Source organism: Balearica regulorum, chromosome 3 (genome assembly GCF_011004875.1).
Source record: "Balearica regulorum gibbericeps isolate bBalReg1 chromosome 3, bBalReg1.pri, whole genome shotgun sequence".
NCBI lineage: Eukaryota > Metazoa > Chordata > Aves > Gruiformes > Gruidae > Balearica > Balearica regulorum.
Window position 1 is genome coordinate 122405549 of NC_046186.1, and position 24744 is coordinate 122430292.

The 24744-nt window shown below is 41.0% G+C and overlaps 2 protein-coding genes across 4 annotated transcripts in view; both read right to left on the reverse strand.

Annotated features, from left to right (window-relative positions):
* The window catches only part of REL (REL proto-oncogene, NF-kB subunit), a 40421-nt gene extending 28592 nt beyond the window's left edge, over positions 1-11829 (reverse strand). Inside the window, exons 1-2 of one of the 3 annotated variants that reach the window (XM_075749848.1) lie at positions 11771-11829; positions 8036-8185 (exon numbers count right to left, since the gene is read on the reverse strand). Coding sequence is in view for 2 of the 3 variants with exons in the window: in XM_075749847.1 (XP_075605962.1) it covers positions 2213-2219 (7 nt within the window). In the remaining variant the exon portion in view is untranslated. Of the gene's footprint in view, positions 1-2212; positions 2456-8035; positions 8186-11770 lie in introns of those variants that run through there. The other 2 variants (XM_075749847.1, XM_075749850.1) reach the window with 2 other exon arrangements.
* Positions 11830-16372: 4543 nt separating this feature from the next.
* PAPOLG (poly(A) polymerase gamma) lies at positions 16373-23789 on the reverse strand. Its single transcript, XM_075749861.1, has 5 exons — positions 23426-23789; positions 22482-22553; positions 21780-21836; positions 20843-20956; positions 16373-16628 (listed from the first exon to the last, which is right to left on the reverse strand). The coding sequence occupies exons 1-4, from the start codon at positions 23711-23713 to the stop codon at positions 20858-20860; spliced, it is 516 nt and encodes a 171-aa protein (XP_075605976.1). The 5' UTR covers positions 23714-23789; the 3' UTR covers positions 16373-16628; positions 20843-20857.
* Positions 23790-24744: the final 955 nt, after the last annotated feature.

The following is a 24744-nucleotide window of genomic DNA, read 5'->3' on the forward strand; positions in this document are numbered from 1 at the left end:
CAAAAATCTAGCTAATCCTTCATTTAAGTGCTTAAGAGTTTAATTTGCATTTGTAATTAATTATAATTGCCTATACACATGCTAGCAATAGAAACATTATGCCACATATTACAACCTGCCTCTTGTTCTTTTTGGTATAAAATTGTTTATTCCCCCCCGTACCCTGGATACTACACTAAATAATTTAAGAGAAAATATAGAAGATCAATAAAAATAGGTAAAAGCTCTAACAGCTCCAAGAATTCAGCCAGCTTATATTCATTCAGGAACTGAAGGTTGTTTTATTCTCATCTGTTTTGAGCAGCAATACAAAAAAAGGAACAATAAGACAATCCCAAAAACTCAAAACAACACTTCCATCAGACCTCTCCATGATAAGAAACCTGGGCTGGTTTAAAGTTTAACAGGGACTGTGCCATTAGGGAGGAAGCCAAGCAAAGCAACAATGGGATCAAGGGTTCATATGATTTCTCTTGTTCCTTTGCTCAAAGGAAGCAGACTCCGGAGGGACTACACAATTTGTCATTTTCTTGCACAAGCAGGAGCGCCCTGTGAACAGGCTCTCCAGCAACATCTGCATGTGAAAGCAAAGTGGCTGCGGGTCTTTGAGGAAGATGTGAAAGTATCACCCGAAACTGTATGATCCGAGGTGACTACAGCGAGACTCAGATGGCAGAAGTGCTGCCCTTCAACTTTGATGTCACTGCTCCGTACAGATCACTGGTCACCCTATGCCCCCCACAGCAACCACCATTTCTGAAAAGCAAGAGCAGACGATCTATACACTTATAGCCTCCTGCAACACCTCGGGCAAAAGAGGCTGTGCTGGAAGATTTGCACATTCTAAAGTAATCAAAAGCCTAAACACACTTCTAGTTCAGAAAGCAGTAATCTACCTAGGACTCCATAAACTGTACAGATTCTAACAGAAAGACAAAATTACTCACGAACTTCCTCTTTACTATTGTGTTACATTACAAAACAGCAACCAAAAGAAAAAAAAACACACAACTACAAAAGCTAGCTAGTACCAGGAAGTTATGAACTTCCCCTGCTGAAAAATTCCTTATCTGGTTCCTAATTACACTGAAAATATATTAATACATTAAGGAAAAAAAAAAGTGCTATCCTGCTTCAGTTTTGCCAGTCTAAAATACAACCTAATATTTAAAGGATGCTTCCATACAAATTGTCTCTGTTGATACTTCACACACACATATATTTAAGAGGAGTGAAAGTTCATGCTTTGCTAAGTGGTAACTCAACACACACACACAGAGTTTTGAGGCTGGAGAGCATCTTTCCCTAGAAATGCTATTCTAATTAACACTGCCAGGTCTTAAGTTTTGGGGGTTTTTTAAACCCTAAGAAAGATACCAGAGAAGCGTCTTCTGAAAGGATGACAGTTTAATTTAGCCTAAAGAAACTTAATTGTGCTTTTTGTTGTAATTACTCAATACATGATCCCTTATCTACATTACTTTGCATTTATGCCATCTCTGTTTCTTACTCATTTGCATTCTCGTAGGCAAGTTCCTATGTGAACAAGAGCCTGTTGAGCATCACAAGAGTCTTTGGTCTATTGATGTCTCTAGCCCAGACAGGAGACCCATGTACTTATTTAACGCCCCAACATTTTAATGACACAACTTTAAGACTGAAAAGATCCGTTCTGAAACATAACAGCCTTCTAAGATCTTGTTGCAACTATTCCAAACAACCATATGAAGTTTCTTTGTTAACTTTTTCCATAAGCCTACTTAACAAACTACACAGATATGGATTTAACATCAAAAGCAGATGCTGGGATGATGGGGCAAGAGCACTGTCACCCCTTTCCACACTGTTACTCACCTACTTCTGACTGCCTACGGGCTTAAGTCAATAGGGAGATGGTAGAAGAGGAGAAGCAAACCATCCCTCACAGCTAAAAATAAGAACTAGCTGACACTTACCATTTCATCTAAACCAGCAATCGCTTCTTTAACAACGCAGTTTAAATAACGAAAGCGACCGAAGCAGGGAGGAAGGGCGGAGGGGGCCCGGCCTTCCACCACCCGCATCGAACCGATGCCGGACCGGTGGGAGCAGCCCTGCGGGGCCCCGGGAGAATCGGGGCCGCTGCCCCCAGCCATCCCCGGCGCCCCCACCAATACACACACACCCCCCCCACACACACACCCCCCCCGTTAGGGCCCGTCCCGCCGCTCACCGGCCATGCTGACAGCTCCGTGCAGCCGCTCCGGCCCACTGCCGCCGCGGAGCTCCCCGCCCGAGCCCCGCACACCTCGGAAGGACGGACAGACAGACGAATGCTGCCTCGGAGGGACGGCCGGGCCCCGACTCCCTCCCTCCCTCCCGCCCGCCCAAGCTGGCTGCGCTGCCGCGCCCAGCACGCCGCCCTTTTCAGGGGGAATTTCCCGGCCGGCGGACGTGCGCGTTGCCGCCGCCGCCCCCCCCCCCCCCCCGCCCCGGCTCCCGCCCCCGCGGCGCCCCGCCCGGGAGAGCGGCCGGCGAAGAGCGGAGCGGAACGGAGCGAAGCGGGGGCCGGCACCCCGGCGGCACCTCCCTGAGAGCCCCCGCTCCAGGGAGGAGGGAAACTGCAGGGGCCGGGCGGAGGGCGCCGTCCCTCTGCGGGGAAGAAACCGCGGGGAATGAGTTTGCCCTCCCGCCCCTCTCCTCTCCTGCGTGTAGCCAGGAGTAAAGAGTTAAGTTTCATTTACTCACGGCAGCGGTATTTAGAGCGTGTTTCTTCCAAGCAGTTAGGCTAGCCCCTATCTCCCACCTTCCTCTTCAGCACAGTTTCTCAGCATCTAGAAGGCCCCTGCCTTCGCAGCATCCCTACATCACTCAAACACCCCCCTTTCCCTCTCTGCAAGCCTCTAGAGACCAAGCTCTCTTGTTATTCATGGTTTTCTCAGTTGCACAGGGCCTGGTAGTCACAGCCAGCAATAACAGAAAACTATACTTTCAGTATCAGTCTTACCTTAGTAAGGGAAAACTAATCTGGAACAAGCTGATTAAATCACAATGGTCAACTTCAGAGCGCTCCAGATCCCAATCTGAAATACATCTCACAGCTCATCCCTGACCCAGCTAGATCAAGTGAAGCAGGAGGTGAACCCTGTGGGAACAACCCCACATCGAGATCAGGTGAAGGGCTCAGTAAGGAACAAGCCAATCCAGGGGGATTAAATCCACCTGGAAAAAGAACATCACAAAGGAACACAAGCCCACACCTAGCTGTGCATTTAATTAGCAACAAGATTTAATTTTTGTTTTCCTTAAATCTTTACTCTGGGAATGTAATACACTATCACATATGAAAATGCAGTTAAATGAATTAGTACTCTTGAAAAAGAATAAATAAAAAGAAAAGCCTCAAAGAGCACTCAAGCAAGGTACATAAGGAGTAGTTTACCTTCCCCCCACACACACACTATCCTTGTTTAAAGCAAAGGTTATCGAGATGTATAGAAATGAACCACAGCAAAATAATACTGTTCTATAATCTGCAAATCCATACACTAACCCCGGCCGTTAAGCAGAATACACTGCCCAGCGCTTATTCTTCCTGCTCTGTCGTCCATCTCAGCTTAACAGGACTTTTCTTTATAACCTTAGTTTTGCCCATTTATTTCCTATAAATGGAAATTACCTTTCTCCATCCCACAAGCTAAACTTTCCTTATTTAAGATTCACAGTTTGTCACACAGTAGGATAGTTACACCCCTGTCAAGTTTATAACTGAAATCAGAAGAATCCTAGAGGGCACACAGGATCAGAGTGTCCATGACATTAGCTCTAGATTAAATGGAAGAACAGCTACATTATTATATTTAGATATTATGCTGAATAATTCTATGGTTGTGGGTTAGTTCCTTGCCAGAAGAACATGATCTCTCATTTTCTTTCTGACAAAAAAGCCAAGAAAGGTACAAACCTATGAGAAATTAGGATTAATCTTTATGTCTTCGGAGTTTTCTTGGAAAGTGGTTCTACTATTCTAAACCAAACTCAAGACTTTACCTACACGTACACACACAACCCCAAAGCACTCACTGACAGAGACATCTCAAAATACACGTCAAGGTGGTAGCTGGGGGTTGAGGTGAAGGTAGATGATTTTCTCATGCGCTTTCAGCAATGGGGTGAGAAGGTGCCAACAAGATGGCATGTTAACGCAGAGGGTGCTCAGCATCTCGTTGCTTGTGCTGCTCTGCAGTAAAAGAGGCATCAAGGCAAAGAGGAAGACACACAACCCAGATTTCGTTGCTATGTGCCCACATCCAAGCGCATTTAGCTCATGAGCATGTAATATTAGAAGCTATTTCAGGTTTTTTTAATTGGTAACCTGTCTGTGGCGCAACAGTTTTGGACATTCTTCATTCACAGAGTTGAACAGCTGGAGAAATGCTCCCAATTTGAGCACGTACATGTGCCTGCAGGACACCGGAATGATCTAGGCTGGAGTGTAGATGCAAGTTTTGGGTTTGGATGTAAAGCAAGCTGTCAGTACAGGCACACAAAGTGACTAAACACTTTTCCTTTCTTATCTTCAGACTGGTTTACAAAATCTCAGATAGTAAACTGCAGCCGTTCAGAAAGAATGAATTTAGGTGTTTCCCTAAATACAGTTTATATCCCTGGTTCCCACCTACTTCTCTAGCCCGTGACACTACTGAATAGACACAGACCAAGGCAACTTGGAAACTCTGTGTCTCAAAACAGAAGTGTCTACTCATTTCTTCAGGAAGAAAGTGTTATTGTAGGGTATACAGTCTAAACTGATGTGAAATTAAGGGCAATATTCCAGGCAATATAAATACCATGTTATGACTAAAACATCAATAAACATTCCCTATTTTTCCCCAGCTCTTTTGAACTCTAAGGGCCTGCAGGAACAGGCTACTCAAAGATACTCCTTAAGACTGCACGTTAGAAATTGAGGCAGTATCTCACATACACACCAGCGTCTAGGGTACAAACTGCTTCTTGATATTATTTTTAAGAAAAAAAGATGAGTGCGTTGCACTTCTTACAGCATCCCAAAAACTAAGTCTATCCCTACCTCTTCGCTAAAATGAAAACAACCTACAATAAAATTAGAGGAAAACTAACCATACTGAAGTGTTTCACTGTATAAGATCTATATGCTTACATCATCTGAATACATGGAGACTAGATCTGGATGAGGAAGTCCTTGAACAAAGTTATTGGAGGAAGGACAGTGTGAGTAGAGCCAGTTTCTTGACAGTTTTTCCTCTCTCCAACAGTAGCCATAACTGATGCCCAAGCAAAAAGCACAATAGTGGGACAAAGTGATCTTTTAGCCCAAGCCTCACGTGACTGTTTCATAATACGTTCATGTTCCTAAACTAGGGCAAGTTCTACAGAAATTGCGCGGCCTTCCCAAGTAAAAGGCAAAAACCTAAGCAAATTAAAGAGGCCTCACTCAAAATCATACAAGCGTATAGATAGATCCCTCCCTTCCTCTGGCTATCCTGTATGCTGTTTTGTTCTGCCGTGAGCTGAATCTATGCTCAAGGGGTATCCCATGAGTGATGCAAGCTAGAGAATTGCAGTATAGCAATAGTAGTAACAGAAACCTGGTCAGCAACTGACATGAAGTGTAAGAACATGTCATAACTGGGCATATGCAGATCTTTGCAAGAAGTAGGACGGAATTCCCCTCCTGTAGCATTGCATAAAAGCCAGGTGCATCACTATTATTTTTGTCAGCTGATTTTGGCTATACCCGGAGGCAAGATATCAGAATTCTTAGACCAGTTTGATCCAGTGCTTCACTTCCTGTCTTCCAGTTAAAAGCGAGGGTTTTAAGATCCCATTTCTCTCCACTTAACAAGCCCAAAGACAAGTCCTCCCTCTTGCTCTTCACTGGCGGCTGCACCAGCACAGTTAACACCTAGGTTGCTGCAAGGAATTAAGCTTCCTGCTCTGGCAGGGAATGTCGTGGGGCAAGCAAGAGGAGACAAGGGTAGAGTTGGGGAAAAAAAAAAACAAAACACCCAACCAAAAACCAACAAACCAACCATCAAAACTTCCTACAGCAAAGGACTGACTGTTTGACATGATATTTGTCAAGCCTAGGATGATGGCTCTCTAGTGGTGCTTAACACAGGCATTGCCCAATGAAGTCTTCTAAAGCCTGCTGTGATACAAAAGCAGCATAAGCAAACTTAAGTCTTTCTTTCCTGTTCCCAGCTATCTCACTTAAATCAGAGATAAGCTGCTTGTCACTGGTCTGGTTAGGCAGCCAAGCAGGTGCTAAGGTACTTTTAGAGTATGACTCTCCTAAACAAGGGACATCATACTAGGAATAAAGATAATAAATCATTCACCTCTCTCCTTATGGAATAAAGTTAAAAGTTCTGTTTTCTTGTCCACTGTATCTCACACCTCAGACTCCCCTGATTAGTAATTTCCAATCCTCTATGCCTTAAGAAACCTTTTGTTGTTTGAAGTATGTTTTTTAAATCTCAAAGGCTTCTTATTTAAACACGGTCAGGCCTTTTGGTGGTTAAAGCTTTGTGGTTATTGGTCCTGAGGAAAGTTCTAACGCAGAAGCCATTCCAAGAAAAGTCATGGCTTCCACATTAATAATAAACTCAAACATTGTTTAAGCTGTTTGGCTGAAATCATTCCTGTATCATGCTTTGAGTTTGACATAGAACAATGCTACCGTGCCTCCTCTCAAAAGAGGGTGGAGAGAAAGGAAATGCTAATAGAGAAAGGTTGGTCTTGTGGATAAGACACAAGGCTATGTATGATTCAGGAGACTGGAATTTGGCTCTTGGCAAGTCAGCCTTTCTACTCTTAGGCAAGTTTAATTCTCTGAACCTCAATTTCCCCAACAGAAATCAAAGATACTTCCTTGCTCCCACACTTCTACCTTACTCACTCATGATACAGCTTCTTCAGGGGACAAACTGTTCATTATATGAAAGTGCTGACCACAGTAAAATGACAGTTCCATGAACCCTTTAGACTGCGGTAGTATCAGAAAAAGGCAGTCTCTTCCCTCTCTCTCACCTTACCTCCAGGCGACTCACTCATGTGCGATCTTACGCTGTTGCAAGCACTCCTTTGGTTATAGGAAAGCTTGCTTAAAAGTAACCTGGGGGAAACAAAGCAATTGGTTTTCTGCCGGTTCAGTTCCTACTGAGCCAGTGCCACGTACAATCAGAGAAATGACTGTGCCAGCAGCAAGGAATGTGGTGGCGCCAAGGCTGGAACAAGTTTCTGGAAGACAAGATTTGGGCAGAGGTGCCAGCTTCCTGACAGAGTGCTAGCTAGCTTCATGGAACTGTAGCATGACACTGTATTTTTAGCTTGAGAAATTGATAAATCTCAAATTCCTAACTCAGTCCTTCCTTCCCAGAGTTAGTTTTCTAAGCAGAAGTTCTCAGGCACCTCCCAACCCTCTCACGTGTTTCCTATTCCTTTCTCTTTATCCCAGTGTACAAACACACACCACAGTTTGGGAGTTGCTGCATTATTTTAGTAGACAAAAATCTTTCACATTTGTTGGCAGGCAAAGAAAAAACCTGAGTGTTTTCTTTTTCTACTGAGCTACGTAAAGCCTCATATTACAGTGAAGCTGATCTAGTGACCTCTGAAGTGGGCAAACTTCTTCCTTATGCCACAATCAAGATTCATCTGATGCAGTAGTGCTGGAGTGAGAGGTCTTCGGAAAAAGATGAACTTGGACTGAGCATAAGGAGCTAAATCAGCAGAAAATAAAACTTTTTCTGCCCAGAATGATTTTTTTTTCCTAATAGATTAGCTCTCCAAGCCAGATCGCTATTGCTAGTACAAAGGGAAGTAATAGAATTACTCTAGCTGCAGTCACAAAAAAAAATAGGGAGGCAGAAGAAAGGATGGGAATTGTCCCTTTGGCAACAGCAAGCTATCAGAGTACCTTAGTCAAAACATGAAAACTACATACTGAAAAAAAAAATAGGCAACGTATGCTCATGTTAATTCCCCTGCCCCCCAAAACCCCAGCACATACCAGCCAGCCATTATGCACTGGATCCAGCTACAGAGGATAACAGTCCCTCATCCAGGTTTTTATTAGAAGACTTCCTTTTTCCCCAGGGCTTGCAAGGAGTTTAGGCTACTTAACATCACCTTGAGCTTCAAGAGTCTCAGAACACCATATCTGCAACCAATAGTAAAGAGAGAAAAAGGCATATTGTTTCAGTACAGCTCCACCAGATATCTCTCTCTTTAATTTGAAGTCTTACACCTTATTTTTAAATGTCTAGTCCAATGACTCATGTAGTTCTAACTCTGTACAGTTGAAGGATTACACCCAGAAGTCACAGAAAGTGACATCACTCTGGGCTGAACATAACACCTTCTGGGACTAGTTTATGCCCAAGCTCTCCTATGTATGCAAAGCATATCTGCAGTTTGTAAATTGGCCATCTACTCACCTTATCTGGACAGGCCTGCATTAGCCCTTTTCACAAATTGCCTGGGGCTGTGTGTCATAGTGCCACCTCACCATGCAAAGTCGTACCATCAATAGTTGCGAGTAAGCCACAATCAACACCGCTGCTTCACCCCATTTGAACAGTTAGTCTCCATGGGGTCTGTTCGGACTTTGCGTGTGCATATACAACCAGTTTACTAGTATGCTGCAATAAACTAATTTAGATTTACTAAAAAGGCCGACATTCTAGTAAGGCTACAATCTTTAGTCTTAGCTTTCCCAATGACAAGGTTGAAACTCCTTGCATTCTCACACAGAACAGTGATGGGTTTTGCTATTTTATAGTCCTGTTGATTTGGTAGTCACTGCATGGCTTGTCAATTTTGCTGTTAGAACATTTGGGGAAAGTGCAACAGACTTTTTGTAATCAATGTAGTGGTTAACCTCTCATATCACAATACATTTGATAAATATTCATTCATCTGCACAGCAATTCCACTTATGAACCTTAATATTGCTGAAAATAGATAAAATCCAAACAACATCCTCCGGGTTTTCAGTCTGAAATATTATGCCTTTGGTACAGTGTGTCATCCACCACAAGACTCAGAACATTTTCAGATGCCTGCAAAAAGTACTTTCCTCTGTGTGAGTAAAGACTATACGTATCAATCTTCTGACATTCATTTTTTATTAACAGGAACAATAAGCCAGGAAAAATAATAATTCAAGACATCTGTTGCACAATACACACAGAGAGAGAAAGAGGAACTGAATGGATTCTTTGCCGTATGCAGCAGAAGAAACAGATCTAGACACATAGCCTGTTGAATGGAAACAAAGCAGACATGACGGGAGAATTGCCACCACAAGCTGCTTCTGGCAATTAAATGCAGGAACTAGAGGAAGGAGAAGGCCTAACCCAAGAAAGAAGTGACAGAAATGAGCCAGTGGCAAGAAGGATTAATTAGAACAAGGCCTAGAGTTGGCTAGAAGGGCAACGTCTATGTATAAAGCTGAATATTAAAAAAGTAACTGCTTAATGGAAAGGTTCCTTAACACACAGATGTAGAAAAGATGAATTATATCTAGTAAAGCCACCCATGTCCTAGCTCCACTTCTGATTAGTCTCCAGTGAAACCCTGGGGTACAAGCCAAGTCAGCAGCGCTGAAAATCAACTTGTTGAATTACTTGTTTCACAAAGGCTGGGACATGTAACTGCTAACTAAAATTTCCTAATTGCTGAGGCCAGTGCAATGGAAGATAAGCATTACAGCTTCCAGTATCAAAAGAGTAGGAACTAAGAGCTGGGGTGTGTGTGCGCGCGCGCAATTTGGAATGAAGTACCTGATTACTGTTCTACTGGCCTTACTCCTGGCTGTCACAACAGCTTGTCCTTCAAGGGCCTTGATGCCACTCAGGCATAATACAGTTGGGTTTGCAGTGTCTTGATAAAATGCCCCCTCGTGGTCACTACAATGGTTTCCTGAAAGGCCATTCAAACTACTTACTGCCTTCCCAGTAAGTCTCACTACATCTGCTTCTCACTGCTTGTTGTACTTCTGTGGTTTCATGCTTCTTCCAGCGCAAGAGGGTAAAGATCTTCGCGCATAAAGCTGAGACTTTTAGTCTCTGTGGTATCTTGAGCTCTCACCTCTGAGAAAAGTAGCCAAAGATAACTGACTGTACTTTTTCCAGGAGTTTCCATTAAAAGGAAACCTGCATAAATAATAATCTGCATAACAGAAAATAAACTGAGACCAAAGGTCCCACCTGAATTTGCAATGCATTTCTGTGAATCTACATAATCATTTGCATTTAAAAAACCCAGAAAAGCCAAATCTATAGGTCTTTTAAAAGTTTGTTAATTTTTTAAAATTAACACAGCTGTTTCAGTTTTTGTTACCACCTTCTCTTATCTTAAGGGAAAAAACAAGAAGCAAACTGATTCAGATCTAAACACCACTTCAAAGCTTTTGAGAGAATAAACACTCACAGTTCAGTAAGCAAGCTACCAGAACTATTCCCAATGGCATGGATGCTGTGTAGTCCAGTAAGAAGCAAATTCTGTAGCTGGCTGATTCTGGGAGACTCGGGCACAGCAATGTCAGCGAGACTTCTTTAAAGTACAGCTAACTACTACACTTAATTAATATTCATTATGGTCCACACCCACCTATAAACAATCTGAAGAGAGACTGTTGCAATTCAGAATTTGGTACCCTGACCTGATTCACTTCTGGATACTTTTACGGTTGCACATCTTTCACACTTACCTAGTCTACCAAGTGAGATCTTACTGCAAGAAAAGCTTTAATTCCAGCTCTCTTTACAGATAGCTCTCACCATGCTGACAGATACTGTCTTGTAAATTGGCGGTGCTACCCTGTTTCACCATCTTCACCTGTTCTCTTACTCTGTTTTTAGACTGCTAGGGCTTTGGGACAATTTGTGCGGATTTATCATCCTGCCTCCACACCACAAACAGGGTGGTCTAAGACTACAGCTCCTTGGCTTCATGGCAACCCCACGGTCAGTCTGATCTTACATGTTTAGGCAACAACATATCTATCTACATATTGTTACACAGTCTCTCTACTTCACAGCAAGTATATATTGTTTATCATACGCTTCATCAGCTCTCCAGGCCAGGAACTGCTCTTTTTTGTTTCAGTGATTCATCCAGTGGTACACAGATTTCTTTTTGGGGTCCCTGATCTCTGCTACACTACTGCTACTAATAATCTGTCTCCAACAGTGGGCAATATTAATGGGCTTTTTGTACCCTGAGAGCATTGACAAGTAAACCTGAAATAATTCCAATGTTTCTGCAAAGATCTGTGCCATTTAGTTGCTGGATTTTTCTAAAACTAGAAATTAGATTCCCTTTACATATCCAAATTACACATGGTGGTGTTTCTGCTTCCTGAATGTGCATCTTTAAGCTTCGATGTCAACATAAATACTGGTACAACTATGCAATTATAGCACTTTTGCTTCTGCAAATATTCCCATGACCTACATCACAAAAAAGCCTCTGTGGCAGGTGACCCAGTTACTACAGACTTGGTCAGTTCAGGACTTCACACTTGCAACACCGTTAAAACCTTATTTGCTAAACAGCAGTGCTGTAACTGGTCAAGTGAAAGCCATGTGACCTGACATGTTTTTAGTTGTATTGTAGACAGAACTTTTCATTTACATAGCCTAGGACTAATGTATACTTCTGTTCTGATGCCAGAAGACACCAGAAATGTAGGAAGTAAAATAAAATAAAAAAAAGGAAGAAGGCTGCTTGGATAACTTACTCAGGCAATTACTGTCTCATCATTAATATTCCTGCTTGGTAGAGTGTTTACTAGTGCCCCTAGAAGAAGAATGGAAAAATAAATATATAGCTGAATGGAACCACAGAATAAATTATATTTAGCATAGCAATTACAGTTTCTCCCAGACTACGCGCATTACGAACAACCTATGTTTGTGTGGTCAACAACCCTGCCTCATAAAACATCCCTGTAATTAATTTGAAATAACAAAAACCAGGGGTAAGTAAATGTAATGTTATTTTTGCTCCCTTTAACAGAGTGTTTGACTCCTTAGGTATATACAGACAGTTAACTCAGCACAGCTGATGAAGCAGCAGTCTCCAGCCAGGAAAAGAGGACTCAAGTGTGCCTGGGATGAAGGTGGTGGCAAGAACCTCCCCAAGTGATAAAAACTAAACTGACTATGGTTTATGAAAACAATAAACAACAAAATAGCTACTGCTTAACAGACTAAAGTGGGGTTCCCCCCCCCTTCCCCTTCATAATGACTATAGCCACTTTATTCTCTAGCAATCCTGTCCAGTTCTTTCTTTTGCAATATCCTCCAATCCACAATTCTTTCAACTTTTGCAAAAGATACCGGCTGCCTTCCAAGCCAGAGCTTTCTAATACAGTGTGCATAGCAGTGCTTTATGAACAGAAGTTTGGTATCTTCATAAATTCCTGTTCTGGCTCAGTAAGATGGAGGGGAGCCAGAATTCTCTGTGGTTCCCTTTACAAGAGTGTCTCCATCTTTGCTCATTACATGCTCAAGCAGCAGAGACTGATCAACAGTTTTATTCAGGAAATCGAGGAAGATTCACACTCCTAAAGCTGGAGAGAAGGGCTATGTCCACTTCCCTCAACTGAGGGTTTCTTTCACCTTCATTTGAGGGGCTTTAAGCACCTCATTTAATAACAGAGCATTCTTAGGCCCTGAAAGCATGCTCATGGTGCTTGTTCACTGCACTGAACGAGATTTGATTACAGCAATAATTTTATTAAATTTGGTGCCATGCAATAATACATTCACAGAAATACAGGACAGCTAAGAGTCAAGAACCCAATCACGCACCTTACTTACAGGCAAAGTTTCCTCTTGGGTTGACTGGAATTTTGTCTGAGTGATAAAAATATGCAGCCCTGCAAACATAACATTCATTTAAGGGAGATGGCTACCAACAACTTGCTGTAAACTCTGTCATTCATTCAGAAAGATCACATACATAACCAGTTCACATACATAACATTCATAATTCAACCGACTCAACTCAGTAGCTAAAACCCTTTCCTAAATAAAAGGATTTGACTTCTACTGAAGCCAAGAGTAATTTTTAACAGTGAATCTAAAGGGGGATAAACTTTGGGCCTAAAATACACAATAATAAAAGTCTAATATCATGTCTGAGTTGGAGACAAATCCAAGGCAACACCGAGGTCCCATGCTGCTCAGTCTTGCAGTACTTCATGCACATCTTTGGGATTCACGTTTCACTGAGTGAAACAGCCTCTCCAATTCATGCAGTGCAACATTATTTTGCGATACTTAGGACCTTTGTGGCTTTAACACATGACCTTAAGCTTGGAGCCTCCTACGTTGAAACGGTATTGTGGGATATCCCAATTTTTCATAACAGTTGACATGATACTTCTGCAAAGATTTACTCAATCACTTAAGAGCTACATTCATCTTTCACATAGGAACTTTGGTTAGATGCTGCAACATCTGCTCAACAGCAGAAAAAGGCATCTCTAGCAGTGTCTAATCAAGAATCTCAAAGACTACACAAAAAGCTACCTACAATTTGGACAGTTAAAACTCTAGTATTTTTGCTTTTTCCCCCCCTTTTTTTTTTTAAAGGACATACACTTAGCATGCATACATTCATTATCTGTAGCAACTAGTAGTAACTGCTTAGAATTATAAAAAAGTGACATATTTTCTACTATCAGGTATTACTGGGATTCCCCCTTATCAACCTCACCCACCCTCGCAATGGTAAGATACAAGAACTTACCCATCAGCACTTGGTGGTGTTAACAGTAAGGTGTTAACTTGCATCTGACAGTCCTGCACGTTGTGTTAAAATTCTTAGCGAGACTTTTTTGTGGAGAACCAAAAACAAGAAACAAAATTTGTGATTTTTCTTCTCAAGAAGGTAATCAAAGTCTGAAAGGAAAAAGTTGTCTAATCTGCAAGCTTATAAAAAAATCAATAAGAACGAATAGTGGCCTGTCTCATATGTAGTGGCTTAAACATCAGCAGTCGGTTTCAGTTATAGTCTCTAGAGTTACAACAGTCCTTAGCCAGACGCAGTAACTGTTAGGTACTGGGAATCCCCATTGCAAGCATGGACAACACAACTCTAAAGAGAAAGGGTCAAACAACACAGTCTCACACATTCAGGGAATTTGGCTTCAGTTTCTGGTATTGCCACAAAATTTCTGTTTGACCCTTTGTAAATTGTTAATCTCTACACATTCAATTCCTCAGTTGTTAAAGCAGAGATTTTAAAAAAACTTCTCAGAAGTGTCATAAAGAATTATTAAGCATCAAAAAAGAGTTTGACCTGGTGTCAAAGAAAGCCTTGAAAAAAAGTGCACAATAGTACTAAAACTTAATACAAATAAGGAACTTCTGGTGGACACCCTGGTTCATCCTCTGTCCAATTATTTCAGTTAAGAAGTCATCTTAAACATTGGTCTTAGCAGCATCCATTACTTAAATACAAGATCACCCCATGTTTCTCAGCAAAAGTAGTTGGAAACCAAAACAATCTAAACTAAAGGAAGAGTGACCGAGAAGAGACCCAACTTCACATACAAGCAGGAGCTGATGAAATAACAGTCTCACTTAGGAGTCACTAAGAACCTGTGGTTAGTTTCTATACTGAAGCCTTAAACTTTTCTGAGTAGTTGCTTTGCCTTTTTTTTTTTTTTTTTGACGTTTTTAGACCTTCGCATAAGGACAAACAAAAGTGCAGCAGGGTTTCCCCATTGACATCACAACCAAAGAAGTCAGGGATGACCTTTAAGGCTGAATACATGCAAGATTTGAGTCTGAACATACAAACCTCTATTTGAGCTCCAGAGTTGGGCTTCTGGCCAATCCATCTCAGCTTGCTTGTTACTGAAAGGTGAACTGAAAACAACTTTAAGTGAGCACAGTCTGGAGAATACTGAGGTATTACCTTTACTGAATTTTCCCCACTTGAAGTCACAACATGTAAGAGCAGGAGAGAAAATGAACACACTGTTGATTACTTATTTCTGTAAGAGGAATATAATTTAGTAAACAGATTTATAATTTTACAGGCATGTGCCAAACATTTACCCCGAATTACAAGAAAGTAAACATCTCTGTACTTACGCAACTTATCATTTGGTGTAACAGTGATTTATTTAGTGGGTGAACAGGGGAACAGAAACAGGGGATTCCCTTGCCTTCTCATTGCAAGTACTTAGTGTTTGCAACACAGTCATTTTCCTCAAAACACGACTCCCAGAGCAATGTTTTTGTCCCATTTGATTTTAACTAAATTACTGCAAACAATCACGATACAGAAAATACCGTATCCAAGATCTTCCTATTGTTCGTGATTTGACAGATTGGCTATTTTTTTTTCTAAATGCACTGAACAAAACCTACACTAGGTTGCTTTACAGGCTCTACCAACAGCTGTTCTCCTACACAGCAGAAAAGGTACAGTATTGGTAAAGACCTGTAAAAACATTCAAAACGAGTGGGAAAAATCAACACATGCTATACCATCTAGACAAAAACAGAAGTGAATGTAATGACCGGCTACAAGTCTTGTAAGAAATGCTTAAAGACTTCTGGTTTCATATATACTATTCAGAAGCAGGACCAACTTTCAGTTTCCTGACAGTCTAATGCCTGTCTCATTTGGGAGAGCAGAAAATGTATAACTTAATAGCTATTACTTCTTTAGCTTAGTTATTAGAAATCTCTGTTGTATTGCTCACAATGACAGGTTTATGCCCTTCTGTTCAAGTAGTAGAAAAGGCTGTACATAATAAAATGTAAATTCTGCATCAAAGAAATAGGAAAGGAAAAACGATCTGACAAAAATCACAACAAACATAGTCAAGCAGTGCTGAAGGCATACAGCCAAGCACTTACATGTCAAGCAATTCACAAAACCTCAGCTTTTCTTCTTTGTGTGCATGCACTCTGATATAGTATTTATAACTTTCTGTTCTTGCTGAGTTATCATAAACTGAAACTGAAAAACAGAGCAGAATTAAAACTGCAGGGACAAAATAAATTCTAGCATTTTCTAGCTTTAGTTAATGCTGTAGCAAGTAAGTATTAGGTTTTATTTTTGTCACATTACCATCAACGCACTTTGTTGGTTATGGCTAGTCAACACTTCCTATTTTAAGGCCACATTTTCAGTTACTCCAAGTTTGCTAAAAACTTTCCTTTGGAGTATTACATATACTGCGCCTCCAGTTGATTTTTAGGAAAAACAGAACAAGAGTGACACAGTCATTTCTAAGAATGATGATGAGGAACATATGCTGCTTTAATTATATTCAAAGAATTCTTAAAAAAACTTTTATAAAGAAACTCTTAACTTCTTCACATTTCAGAAACAGGGACATGAGATTTAGCACAGAGGCTGTGCTGGTGTCACTATTGGACTTTTTGCTCTTCCTTTGAAAACGTATCTGAGCATGCGTTGAACCTTTGAAAAGATTGAACTTACACACGCTTGCCAGACTTGCTCAGTAGCCAAAGTTATCAGCTTTCTCTCCATCGCACATACTGCACAGAGTGAGCTGGATGGTCCCCGGAGCAGGGGGCTGATTGCCAGGCTGCCACACACTAAAACTGAAACAGCATAGGTTATTTCTCCTCTGGTTTCAGGACTCCTGGGATTTTTCACTACATCAGCACAGAATAAAGTACCACCCAGTTCAGGTGCAGAGGAAGCAAAGATGGATCTGGGTGAAAAAAAAATGATGTGAGTTATCAGAGAAAAAAAGATGACATGCAAGAGTGACATCAGATGAACAGAAATGAGGTGTGAATAAGAAGCAAGGTTGGGTGAAGAAAGCAGGATGATTCAGACAGGGTCTTCCCAGCAGAGAGGAACTGCCCAAGGATAAACAGTCCTAGTTTGATTTTTTTGATTTCTATCAATTTCTTGAAGGTCAGACAAGCTGTATCTTCTGGAACAAGACAGAAATCAGTCCCCAAAATACTGTTTTGCTAAGATCACCCCAGAAAAATACACAAGGTCCAACAGCCTGGAGCCCTTGGGCCATCCTCAGAGCTTGGCACCCCAGGGGTACACGATAGCCGAAGAAACCCTCAGCCACAGGGAAGGGGCATCCTGACCACAGCATGCTGGGAGGCAGCAAGGAGAGGTCTCAACAGCCCACCGCTCCCCTCCTTCTCAGCCCCAAGGTGGAAGACATCCCCACTGTACTCTGCTTAGTCCAGCACAATTTAGGGAAAGGCAGAACAGCAGCAGAGCTGGCCAGGAAGCAGGGGCTGGTCCCCCCAGCCCCTTCAGGTTGGGGGTCAGGGGTGGCAGGCAGCACAGGGCTACAGCCGTGTTTCCCAGCCGCCCGCCCTCAGAGCACTGCAGCGGTGCAGTCACATGCCAGCACCGTCACAGTACACGCAGCTCTCAGCCCCCAGCCCGCCCCCGGGCTTACAGCAGGAAACCCTCCCCAGCGTGAGAAGCCTGGACCACAGCCCCCCTTCACCCCACTGGGGAAAGGGCATGCAGCCTCCACAGTCACTCTGCGGTGAGCAGGTGGAGGGACAAGGCTGCAGCCCGCTGGGGTGGTCCTGGGGGAGAGGAAGATGCCTGTTTTCACAGAAGCAGGTTACTGCCCAGGCTGAGGTGCCCCTAAAGGAAATCAAATGGCCGTAGGGGCCAGGGCACAGAGCGTCCCCAGCCCAGAGTGGTTATTAGCCCCTCGGCTGCGCGCAGCTACAGAGCACGCTACAACCACAGCTTGTCAGTTACTGGAATAACGCACAGGACCAAACTCCTTATAAGAAGTGCGATGAGGTAATTGCAAAAACACAGCTAGGAGTTTTCGCTTGCGTTTTTAGGCTAAACAGCTTATGTCACCAAGTATTACATAAAGGCAATATTAATAAGCTCGCTCCCTCCCTCCCGAAGTCAAGATTAACAATTTCAAGATGCACTTTTTTCCCCCCTCTTTGCTTTACTCATTAAGGCAAAATACTCTATTACTTTCTCTCTTAGTTTCTACAGGGACATCCATTGCAACAGCAGAAGTGTAGGTAACTCCACATTAACTGTTTCTCTGCTTGTACCTAACAAGTAAAACCACCGGAGACATTAATTCCTGCAAAGGAATTGCTTGCCTAAAGTTACTAGCCACACACAATTTCAATACAAAGCTGCTCATCTTTGAGGAGATCAGTCAGGCATCCCTCACCCCTTCCATCTGGACCTCCAAGCCACACATACAGCAACAGGCTAAGAAAGCAGATAGAAAACAAAGTTTGCAGGAAGTCTAATATCAAAGAGCTTCCCTCACTGTCTTTATGCATGAGTAACTTTCCTTTGAATCACTTTAACAGAGGACTTGCTCCATAAACAAAGGAAACATTTAAGTTGAATTATTCCAGTTTAAATTTTATTTAAAACAGCTAAAAATCTATCTGCTTAGTCCTGAGGTGGTATCGAACTTCTAACATCCAGGGTCCAAACCAGTGGTGTCACTCTGCAACTGCCAGGCGTTGAGTCAAGAATATATTAAGATAAAATGTGTAATCTCACCTATGTTGGATCAAACTTGAGAAACTAGTAACCTACATTCTTCATAAACATTCTTTTTAAAACCCTGAGAGTGAAGAAGAAAAAAAGAGCAATTAGAAGATAACTGCAAACCAAGAGTTAAAAAAAAAATCTATGCAAAGGCATAAGCTAGGTTAGTTTGAGACTAGTTGCATAAATGCACGTGCTGACAGAGGTGAAGGGCAAAACAGCCCTTAATAGTCTTGGAATACTCAAGTGGAAGAATCTGTTTAAAATCATGGTAAATATTACAGGGTTGTAAACTATTACAACACACTTTTCATAGTTGCTTTACTATTTAGCTCATCACCTATTTCAGCTTTAATTCCTTCAAATTCATGCTGGATTTTTGTTTACGCAGGTGCTGAAGTTATATACGTACTGTAACTAGTACATGGACTTGACAATATTCAAATACCATGGTTTTAAACACAGGTCACAAGATTGAGGTAACCATTTTATAAACTCAAGGTGTAGATCTGCTAAAAACCACTGAAGTAACATGGGTTCTGTTTCTTAATTTTAACCTGTGACTAAACCTAAGCCTTGCAGTCTAAGTTTTGGGGTTTGTTGTTTGGTTTTGGTTGTTTGGGGTTTTTTTGAGGGTAGAGGGAAGAATAAGACCTCTCAAACCCACTAAAGCCAATTTTTTAGGAGAGAAATTGCACTTGAAGCAAGCTGGAAACCAGAGGTAATAAGGAAAAAACTAAGTATATTATGATAAATACAGTCATGGTTTCTCCACAAGTTTGTAATACAAGCCATAGGGAGAATGCTAGAGAATTAAGACCTTACAAGATACATGTCTCCTCTTATTCCTTTACAGTCCTTCAGTCTTGTCACTATGGTTTTAGGCAGATACTTGATGATCAGAGCTCAAAATTGCTGTTTAAGCCAAGCAACTAATTTTAAAAGAATTCAGGAATATCTGTTGTCCACATAGCAAACTGGGACTTCAGCTGTCACAGTTTGTAAACTGCACTATTCAGAGGGCATTAATTCTAAACCTGGAAACAATAGAAGCAGGAAAGCAATGTTCCTAGCCTCCTCAAATTTACTCTAGCATGGTATCATTATGTTGTAGAACTTATTTTTTGTGGCACTGCCTCCTCACCCCCCCCCCCTTACATTTGGTTTTGTTGTTTGGGTTTAAGCAGATGCCATCTGCATTAAAAAAAGAGACTTAAGCTATTAAATTTCTCTTTGGAAGATAGTATTTTACAGTACATACAAAAATACTCTGGAAAAAACATACAGCTTCATTTACAAAAACACCAAATTTTAAAGAAATTACAATAGATAGCATGACATTTGTTTCATATTATCAGAAGTTTTTCCCATCTCTCAAAAAACCCTAATGTACTTAATTGGGTAAGCAGTGTTATCAGTTTACAGAACCAGACTTAAGACTGCTACAAGTTTTCATGTAACCATTTAGAACAGCTTTCAGGGTTTATCTGAAATGACTTTCTGCATGCCAGCTGCTTCCAAGACTGCAGCTTGCAGGTGGGTAGTAGTGTTACAACAGCCTCAGCTGTTGCAATGTTTAAGTACCTCTTTAGCTGTGTGTTCTGAGTTTAACTTTACTACCCAGTGACAACAAAAAACCCTCAAGTCTCATGCTGGAGCAGTCTTAAGACAAAAAAAAAAATCAGATAACATGGCATGGGACATTTCATCTCCATACCTTGGTAGCATCCTCTGCTGTATTTTCTTCAATATTTAAATTATTTCTGGGCCTCCATGGGAGGCAATACTTGTGTAGTGCATGGCTGTGCTAGACAGTGGAAAGCTACTAGCTGAGGAAGCTGAGCACCATTGTGACAGATGCACAGGAGTGTATGTGCCAAAAACGGGAAAATAATTTAAGATAAGAACAATATATGCACATGAATTAGGAAAGCACAAATACAAGCATGTTCATATACACTTGAAACCAGAATGTGGTTGCAGTGACTAGTTAACCCTGTTTACATACATTCCGAATCCAAGTCACAGGACAGGTTGTTTTTTGTGGCTTTTTCAAAAGCTGTTTCAGCTAGTGACAGTTAAGACTTTTAAAAAGACTAATAAGGATAACTGTTACAAGAACATGCAAAGAGTAGTTCAAAAGGAAGCAAGCATCTAACAATACTATAAAATAAGACCATGATTTTAACTGGCCAATGGCAGTATGGCAACGGTAACGTTCCATACTGTGTTAGTAACTACAATACACATTGATAATATGGACCACTGAACAAGCAATTATTATCTTTACCTGAAGAGATACTGGTTAGTCATTAAGGGTAAGTTTGATGGATCTTTTAACGACAAGAATGCTATCCGTTGGAACAGGAGGTGATGAATCCGGTAGTTCTTTAGTGGAAAGCCTCTACAACACACAAAAAGATGCCACAGAAAAAAAAAAAAAGTGTTGAATTCATTAATTCAGGAATAGCAGCAGATAAACCCTTGCCTAGCTGAATTTAACAACATTCTTTATGTACCAAAACAGTATGGCCCAAACCCAAATATTTACAGTGAAGGAATTTTTTCTACCACATCACTTGTTTAGTTCCCACCAGTTTACAGAGGAAGAACATTTTCCCCTCTGCACACTTCTTTCCTGGCACCAACTGAGATAGATAGTTACATTGCTCAGGGGGTGGGAGTAAGTTGCAAGTTGGTCAACAACATAATAGAAGCTACCATTCTTCTCAGATCCATGGCTCAGAAAAACAGTGTCTCTACTGTCTGGATTACTTCCAGCCTTATAAGCCTCAATTTTACCACATTTTACCTGACACAGAAGAGTTAAAGCCACCTATACACCTCAAAGCTTCCAAGTCTTGTCACAGAAAACACTAAACAAGTATTTAAGATAGTTAAGAGCTCAGATCACCTTAAGGAAGATTTGCAAGGAGTACAGATCTTTTTTGCTTGTGAAAAGATCAAATCAGGAAACAAACTGTGTCAGTGTTTAAGCGCACAGAAACATGATTTTTCAAGTTCAGTAACTTGAAAAACTTTGGCTTCACTTTTGTGAGTAAACCTGGAAGGTCATTCTTCAACTATTCAATTTGGTAGAAGCAGAAGCTTACCAACTACTTATAACCATCAAGTTTACAGAGATTAATAGCACGTAAGTCTTTGTACATAAAGTGAAAATTCTCGTTTTGCTTTGCCTACAAACACAAAGGCACAATAAATAATACCTGTGATCTTGATGTGTTGATAATTGGAATCAGCATGGATTTTCCTCCAAGGACACCCTAAAAAAAGCCAGAAGGGATTAGGCAGTATTGTCAAATTCATAACTTCAGAGACAGTAAGGTCTGGTAGCTAGGATACTTAAAACTAAATACATACATGCATTGACAACCTCCACCTCATTGTTTGGTTTTGAGGGGGGTGTTTTGGGTGGGTTTTTTGGGGGTTGGGGTTTTTTGGGTTTTTGTGGGTTTTTTTTTTTTTTTTAAGCACACATACAGCATTTCAGGTATTTCGACCTTCACTCTACCAACTAGACCAGATCTTGATTTGAGGGTGTGCCCTCAAGCATTTATGCTTCAGTAACAAGCTACACTAATCTATAGCTCTTTATCCTCCCTTTAAGAGGTCAAATGCTTTAGTCTGTATAGTAGTTGTAGTTTACATCAGTGAATTGAGTGGTTTAAAAAAAAAGTCTGATTTCAGGCATAGCAAGCAGCTAGATACTACCAATCATCTAGCAGTAACACCTAAAAGATAGGTTATACAGGTGTAATATTTGGGAAATGCAGACTGAAATAAGTTAAACTAAAAGGCATATTTTTGTTTACATCAATAAATGTGTATTTATGTGATGTAGTCTAGGCACTAGAACAATCCAGTCAGCTTTTCAATTAGTCTATTGAGTAAAACCACTTCAAAATTACATTTTCTGTAGATCTCCTCCTGACATCATCTGGATTGCCCCCACCTTTGAATGCTGAATCCTGGCCAGTTAACTGGAAGAGCAGAATACACAGACTCAAAATAATTGCTATCCTAAGATTACCTTCGTATTTGGGTACAGCTTCCAGTCAACATATTAAATATATTAGTGGCCATTCTTAAAAAAAAAAAATTTAGACATGACTGCCATTACCACACAGGAATCTCAAGCCTCTCAAAAATCTTAGTAGCCAAACCTTGAAATCCATACTTGAAATATTCAATACTAGGTAACAGTTCTGCAAGATGATTCTTTACAAGTGTCAAAATTGAGATTTTTCTAGTTTTTCTTTGCTTCTGCCTGAAATCAGAGGTCAAGCCACAAGACCAGCTATTTAAGGAGATTTATATTAGCAATAAAACAAATCAAGCATTAATCTAAATCTTCCACAAAAATAAGATTTAGCAAGCAACTCCACAGTGCCATTTCAGTAGTGGGCTATTGAGTAGGCTGCTGATTTCTAAGGCAGCATAACTATCCACAGGCATTCAAAAAAAAAAATCGTCTCAGCAAGGTTAGCTCATACTTTTACATTTGTAACATTCATATCCTCTTCAATGAGATAATATTTTTCTGAATTGTTTTAAGAACTGCTTCCAAACGAGCCAGTTCATTCAGCAATTGGTAAGTACAGTAGTATTCGGAGACTCTGCCACCAGACCAGAAGTGGTCACTAGTACCAGATCTTGGAAAAAAAATGTGTTTAACAGCTATACATTATATTCTTGTATCTATATGCTAGTAAAACTATCATTATGCTTAAATTTAGATTCCCAAATCCATTGGGGATATATATATATGCATTTCTTCTCAGTTATTTTATTCATTCTACGTCAATAATTAACACTATTTCAAACCCTCCTTGGCTTAGCCCTCCTTCCTTACCCTTTCTCCATCTATTGGTTTTTTGAGGCATTCTTCTGATGCAGGCAAACGCCCTTTAAAAGGCGGTAAATAAGGTTGTGTAGGTACAGCATTCTTAGGATCTGCAAATGGAGTCCCACTTAATTCACGCTGTCCTTGGACAAAATGTCCTCTCAGTTGAGAAATTGCGTTATGTCCTGGAATAGTGCAACCAGCTGGAGGTCCCGATGTTCTTAGTGCAACTGCAGCCTCCATTTCTGTAGGAGACACTGAGCTCTTAGTGTTCAGCCATGAAATTAAAGATTGCATTCCACCCACTACTTCAATACATACTTGAATCCATAGCAGGAACGGAGAGTCCCTTGGACACTCTTGGCATGGCCGTATAAGGTACCTTATTATTGCGTCTTTGATAGACAGTATTTCTGTAAGAGTCAGACACTAGAGTTATGACAAGCTAGTTTGTAAAATACTACACATTTTGTTTCCAGAAAGTTCATGCAAAACAAATGTCTATCTTCTTAGCTCGTTGTCACAGCTCTACTAAACACCACAAACTCACAGGCAATCTAGCATGAGATCTTAATCTCGCTGAACTTCAGACCACAAATTTAAACTTAAGCATTTTTCTTTAGTGCATCTATGTACTGGTACTGTTTTCCAGCTTAGTACACCCAGCACTCGGTGCTGCTTTTAATGGATGTATTTTCATTTTTCGCGTGCTACTCCTACAGTACCAAACAGTCCAAGCACACCAGACATTATACATTTGCTAGTACTGGGTTATTACTCTCAAGATTACATATTCCTCCTGTGCTGAAGTAGCTTACGGACAGACTTCCCAGGAAGCGACAGACACTTTTATTGCTCAAGTTCTTGTACTGCTCCACTAAGTCAGCAGCAGCTCTAGTGTTTTTTTTCCAAAGATTTCTTTAACCTGTCTACCCCCACGTGCCCAAAGGAGATGCCAGCTTTGTTCCTAAAGCCATTAGAGCCTTCCACATGCTTATGATCCACATAGATTCAAACATTCACATCGTGAATCAGTTAAGAGCAGCTTCTTCACAGTTCTAAGGTTATGGTGCTAACCTTTCCAGCTCTGCTACAGGAGCTTCTAATCTGAAGATCTTTTTTAACGAAGAAGAATTATATGGCATCCTGGAGCCCACGTCTCTGTGACCACCCGAACAGCTTCCATCCGTAGTCCTTTTGCATTGAACCACACTATCTTTTGAACTAACATCTGGAACAGTTTGCTGAAACAACAGTTAAAAAAAATGAAGTCTTCAAGTAATTATTAAATAAAAAAAATATTGTCAGAAGCAGCAAATTATTATTAT

What these genes read in the sequence shown, in the direction of transcription:
- PAPOLG (XM_075749861.1), bottom strand. Translation starts at nt 23,713, where the DNA reads ATGCAATCTTTAATTTCATGGCTGAACACTAAGAGCTCAGTGTCTCCT. An exon ending in AACCAATAGATGGAGAAAGG is followed by an intron (nt 22,554 to 23,425) that starts GTAAGGAAGGAG and finishes CTGCTCTTCCAG; the next exon opens with TTAACTGGCCAGGATTCAGC. An exon ending in TCAACACATCAAGATCACAG is followed by an intron (nt 20,957 to 21,779) that starts GTATTATTTATT and finishes TGTGTGTTGTAG; the next exon opens with AGGCTTTCCACTAAAGAACT.